Below are 6,000 nucleotides of genomic sequence, written 5' to 3' on the forward strand. Positions count from 1 at the left end.
GTCGCTGCCCGCTGCTTTCCTCTTGTCTGAGGTGAACACGGCCCATCAGAGATGGGCCTGAGCTCCTGAAAGGGGTCATGGCCCTTTTTGCCATTCCTGCACACTCTCATCCCCTGAATTATTGTGTGATTTCCCTTCCACTGGGCTGAGCTGTCAGCCATGCACACGGTAACTCAGCGCAGCAGAACCACAAACAGATGGGTAATTGACCCGCGCGCCTTCATCACTGCCGAGCTCAGTGCTGCTGTTCAGGCCATAAACTCCTTTAGCTGCCACTCCAAAATCCCTGGGCCTTCACAAGGAAGCAAGCTGGCCAGGCTCGGAGTTATTGTCATCTGCCTCGTGCACCACAGACGCTGAGAGAGTCTGACAGGCAGGACTTGCCAGGTAGAAGAAAACAGCTGTGAATCCTCAGGGAGATCCGTAGGGAGCTGGGAGGAGGACAGGGTGGAAAAACATGTACACTGTACACAGGGCAAACACTTAAACTGTTAATATGTCCTCTGATGTCTGAGCAAGGGTACACTTACACTAATGCCTGCACAGATGGGTGGGTACAAAAACACTGGCAGTGGAGAAAGGGATAAATCTCCCTGCTAATGTAAATCTTCAGAGCACCACTGAAATCACTGGCACTAAATCCATTTGCACTTTTATAGGATTTGGCAAGTAGCCTTCCTAGCAGGGAGCGAGCTGCAAAGGCTCAGGTAGCCAGCTTCTGTATTTATGCTGTGGGAGCTGGGCACTTAACTCTGCAAGGGTCTTTTATAAATCCCTCCCTGGGTTATTTTCCTTTCTTCTGTTTTCCGTTCTTTCTTATTTTCTTTTTCAGTGCGTAGTTTCCTTGTTTCTGTGGTACCAAACCCATTTAGTCTCTCTCAAAACAGGTCAGGACTGCAAAATGCTCATCACTTCTGAACTAGCACTTGGTTTCAGGGGACAAAAGACCCCACACCTGGAAATAAGGGAGGCTTTGCTTTCAGGGGCTTTGTACTGTTACTGGGATCTGGGAATGGGATGAAGGGAGTAGACTGGGTGTTGGGGAGGGGGAAGTTACTTGTCTCGCTGCTCTCAGCTAACTCATTACTTGCACTGGAAACATGCAATTTGTACCCCATCTTCCTTACTCATGACAGCCCCAAGATAAATACCCCAGCAGCTTTTAATTCCTCAGCATCACTTTCCCAAGCTGTCAACAAAACAGGTTTTGAAATGAAGAACAAATACCTGAACTGACTTCTTAATTTATTTTTTTCACCCCCGCATCTCTCTTGTTTCCCTGCCAGGTCTCCAGATCATCTTCCCTCAGTATTTACAAGAGAAGTTTGTCCAGTCTGCCTTGAGTTACATCATGTGCAACGGGGAGGGCGAGTACATCTGCCGGGACAGCCAGTGCGGCTGCCAGTGCTCTGAGGAGTTCCCCCAGTGCAACTGCCCCATCACCGACATCCAGATCATGGAGTACACCCTGGCAAACATGGCCAAGACCTGGACAGAAGCCTATAAAGATCTGGAGAATTCAGGTAACTGAGCAAAGTTCATTTTCCAGTTAATTTACTGCAAAACAAAATGTGTCAGATTATACCAAGTAAGAATTTCCCTCTCTCTCCCTCTCTCTCTCTCTTATATTCTCTCAATATAATGCTCCAGCTTGCATAAAAAAATAGAAAATGCTGAACCCAAACCCATGGTCTTAGTCTTAAGGGAGTACCTTTTTCCCCCCTATTAAACACACGCACGGACAAGAACACAGACCACACAGATTTACAGGAATATTTTCCACGGAACTATTTGATTAAAAATCTGATTTTTGTTTTCATACCAAACCAGCTCTGAATCTCACTTTTAATAGTTCTACAGAGAAATTTCCACAGTATAAATGATGCAGAAGTTGCTTTTCGGATTTGCATGAATGATTTATTCTGCTTTGGTGAAAGGCAATTCAGAGAGGGAAGGTACCAGCCAGATGACACCGCATTTGAGACTGACAGGAGAAGGGAAAATGACTTCTCTCTCCTACAGGGCTGATATTTGCTGGGGGGGACATTTCTCTTCTTCCTCCACTTTCTCCCAGGGTGAGGCTGGGGTGGTCAGCAGAGTTTGTTCCACATTGATGCTGGTGGTTGTAGTAGTATTGACCTATAATAGTGCTGTGGTACTCGTGGGATGCTCACCCTCAAGGGCTTGAGATAGGAAAGAGCAACATCATCAGTGAATTGCATCCTTTCCTTTAGCAAGTGATCTGCCTACCCTGAAGCCACACAGGACTAAGCAGAACTTCGTCAAGAACTTGTCCCTGTGCTGACTCTCATCCCTTGGTGCTAACCAGTTACCTTCCAACACATTTTCTTCAATAATTATTGCCATAACTGTCCAGGTCTCCATGTCAGGAAAGAAAATTGTGAGGAAAGGACCATCTAGCTCAACTCAAGGCACTGAAGAATTCTTCTTCACAAGTTCTCATAACAGCAATTTCTTTCTTCCATCTTGAAGGTCACTTTAATCCCTTTAATGGTTGGAATGGAGCAGGCTATGACGTTTCCACTTCAACATGTGGACCCTGCTGGTGTCTCTGCTGTTGCACAGATTCCTGTGTCCCACTCACGTTGTCAAATTGGTGTCCAGCTGGGCAGAATCAATCATAGTTCATGGCCCCAGAGTGATGATCATCTTGACAAGATCCTCCCACGTACCCTGGGGAGCACAGGGCTGGGGCAGTCCCAGAAGCAGGTCATGAGCTGAAAAAGTCAGATATTTTCTTAGGGTTTCTATGGATTCATGGATGGGATGGCAAATTAGAAATGTGGATTTCAGAACCTTCTGCCCCCTCAATCCTACACAAGTCAGACTTACTGGCAGTAGCTGCCAGCACAGCTCTGCCACTGGTTACGTGGTTACCAGTTGTTAGTTCTGGCACAGGATCTTCCCACGAGATGCTCAAGAGCCACAGGTTGGCCACCAACCATCAACCCCTTCACCTTCCAGGTGTAACCCAGGCACTGAGAAGGTGAGAGCCCTATGGAGGGAGGAGTTACAGCCCCCCTGTGACTCCTTCACTGTGACATTCTGTCCTTGTTGCACTCGATCCAAAGCAAAGATTGGGGTAGATAATTATATTCAATCTTCCTCCTCATGAGATTTCAAGGGGGGGGAAGGTATTTTTCATTTGCCAGGTTAAAGCGACACCCTGCAGTGCAATTTCTGCTCTAGCCATATTCCACCCAGGGCTGGAGGTTTTGCAGGGCTAGATGGAGTGATTATCTTTATGTCTGAAGCTGCTGCGTCTCATTCATCACTTTGTTGCATCATGCGTGAACTTATCCTCTGAGATGAAAGTTGCTATCACAAAAGACTGTAGTATTAGTGTTTTGCTTCTTTGTTTTAATAAATATTCCCAATAACTAGAGGATTTTCTTCATTATGAACAGCAGAGGAGAAATCTCTGATGACATCCGAAGGCTTTTCCAATAAAGTGGACTGAAAGGCACACGAGTGCTCTGAAAGCAAACACCGTTTGCACAGGAAGCTGGTGATAGCCTAAAACATTTGTGTTCTGCTTCTGGGCTGTGTTGGATCCTCTGTTAATCTGGAAAAAAAATCGTGCAGGGCAAATCAAGAGTCGGTGTGGTTTGGGAAAGCGTCTTCAAAGTCAAGGAGGCTGCAGTGAACTGATGCTGCTTTGAATCAGCTCAGAGGTTTTTAGCCCTGTGCTTCATTGCTCCTGCGCAGACTGAGAACAATAACACTGCCCTATTCTTGGCATTTTAATGTGGCTGGCCAAAACAATTCTGTGATTCTGAATCTAAAAAAAAAAACAAACCCCTTTTGATCAAGTCATGAGGTGGGGTTTTATTTGTTTGTTTCTTTTTTGTTTTTATTTTTTTCCAAGAATATTGCTTTCTGAGGAAAATGGGATTTTTTATTTTTTTTTTAACACTGGAAAAATGAAAGTTTCATTTTTGAAAGAGATGTCTGACATATAAATTCACTGTGGTGCCACCCCTCTGCTGCAGAGGCTGGACACTGTCCTGTTCCACATGTGATGCTGAGTCATTGCCATGGGATTCCCTGCAGAGACTGACTCAGCAAAAAAGAGGGGCCAAGCAGCATCATGGGAGGTGTAGTCCCAGCCATCACCAACATTTTCTGTGCAGAGAACTAAAACAACAACAAATGCAAACAGATCTATTGGTTAATTGGAAATTCTCAGGGTTAAGAATTAACTATTCTCAAAAATAGGGAATATCCCCATCCATACTCTTGGTTTTTGGGCACATTTATAAAGTTTATACATAAATAATGAAGAAACTATCCTGCTTTGAAAGTAGTTTTGTTTTTTTTTTGTTTTGTTTTGTTTTTTCTCTCATCCCCTTTTATTTTAAACAACCCCATCCAGCTTTTATTTGGCCAGATTTGCTGCTCATTTGTTTTTCCCCCAGCGTTGCACTGCGGTAGCGAAATGTGCACACTGCACCGAAATTCCTGCCTTGCCCGTCTCGATGAAAAATGTAGCACATTCATCATCAGAGGGAAAAGAGCTCGGGCTCCTGCACAAACAGGCTTTTGAGGGAATTGATTTATAAGGGGTGGGAAGCAAATGCAAGGCTTTTACTGCTGAAAGGTACCCGGAGTAATCAGCACGGTCAACAGGAGCAATTAGACGTGGTGATGGTTCCAGAGGACCACTGAGCAGGGGAGAAGCGATTTTGGGGAGGAGAAGGGCACTGAAAGCAACATTAAAAATAGAGTGAAAACCTGAGGGATGATTAAAAAAACCAAACCTCGAAGTTATCTTTGGAGGAGACAAGCAGATGTCCCACGGATGTCGGTGGTGCAATGATGATGATTATTTTTGTGAGGTGCTCGGTTCCACCATGTGATGAGTAGGATGGGAACATCCATTTCCCATCTATGTGGTGCTGGTACTGACTAATGCCCTGATACTCCTTGTTAGGCAGTTAAGCATGAACTGCAAGTTGATGAATAACAGGAAATCTGTTATGCCAATATCTTTAACTTTGTACTATAGGGTGTAAATTGTCTGGTCTGATTTTCTCCAATAATTCTATGGATTATTTCTTTTCATTGCAAAGGTATCAGCCTTTACAAACTCTCCTTTTTGCCCCTTTTTTTTTTTTCTGTTGTCCTCTTTTCTTTCTGAAAATGGGATGAAGGAATTAAAAAAAGAAAAGGTCTGGGAAAGGATGAAAAAATAACATAGATAGGAAGAGATGGCTGCATGTCTTGTTGGCTACTTTGTGAAGTTTAGGGCAGGTTTTTAGTCTAACCTCCCTCTAGAAGCAGGACTACAACCAGCACTAGGTCAGGTCAGTCATGGGTTTGTCTAGCAGAGTCTAAAATGGGATTTTTACACACCTCTGATCAGCATGTTCCAGTGCTGCATTACCTCCAAATGATGAAGTTTTTCAGTGAATCATTTTAACTTCTCAAGTTGCAAACTCTTCCTCTTGTTATATCATCTGTCTGTAATAAGAGGAATTTCTCTCCTTTGTATTTGTAAGTACCTTCTGAGCAGTTGCAGGCTGTAATTAGAATATCCCTTGGCCTCTTCTTCACCAAGTTAAACAAGTGCAGCCCCCCCCCACGTGACTTTGCAGGATTTGTGCTCCCTTGAGCATCTCGGGGTCCCTCAGCTCTGCTTTCCCAGTTTCTCTACTCCCCTTTCTGTCCCTAAAGCTGGCAGAGAAATGCAGGTGCAGCCTCAGTAGTCCCAAACCAAAAAGAGGGGAATATTGATTTCCCAAAAAAACTGGGTCCAGCCCAGTTTGCAGTTTATTTCCAGAGAGAACATAGTGTTGACCCACCTTCAGCATGGAGCCCACCAAACCCCAGGACCTTTCTAGCAGCTGTTTTATTCCACACCTCTACCGACACATGGGATTGTTCTCTCCTGGTGCACTTAGTTATCTTTTTTTTCCTTTTCCTTTTCCTTTTCCTTTTCCTTTTCCTTTTCCTTTTCCTTTTCCTTTTCCTTTTCCT

The 6,000-nt window shown here is 44.4% G+C and overlaps 1 protein-coding gene across 1 annotated transcript in view; it reads left to right on the plus strand.

The window, feature by feature from the left end:
• BRINP1 (BMP/retinoic acid inducible neural specific 1) overlaps nt 1–6,000 on the plus strand; it is a 90,477-nt gene that overhangs the window by 75,305 nt on the left and 9,172 nt on the right. The window contains exon 6 of the mRNA XM_027650203.1: nt 1,287–1,523. Coding sequence (XP_027506004.1) covers nt 1,287–1,523 — 237 coding nt within the window. The remainder of the gene's footprint in view (nt 1–1,286; nt 1,524–6,000) is intronic.

The sequence above is a fragment of the Corapipo altera genome, unplaced genomic scaffold, assembly GCF_003945725.1.
Source record: "Corapipo altera isolate COAL_440 unplaced genomic scaffold, ASM394572v1 268, whole genome shotgun sequence".
Taxonomy (NCBI): domain Eukaryota; kingdom Metazoa; phylum Chordata; class Aves; order Passeriformes; family Pipridae; genus Corapipo; species Corapipo altera.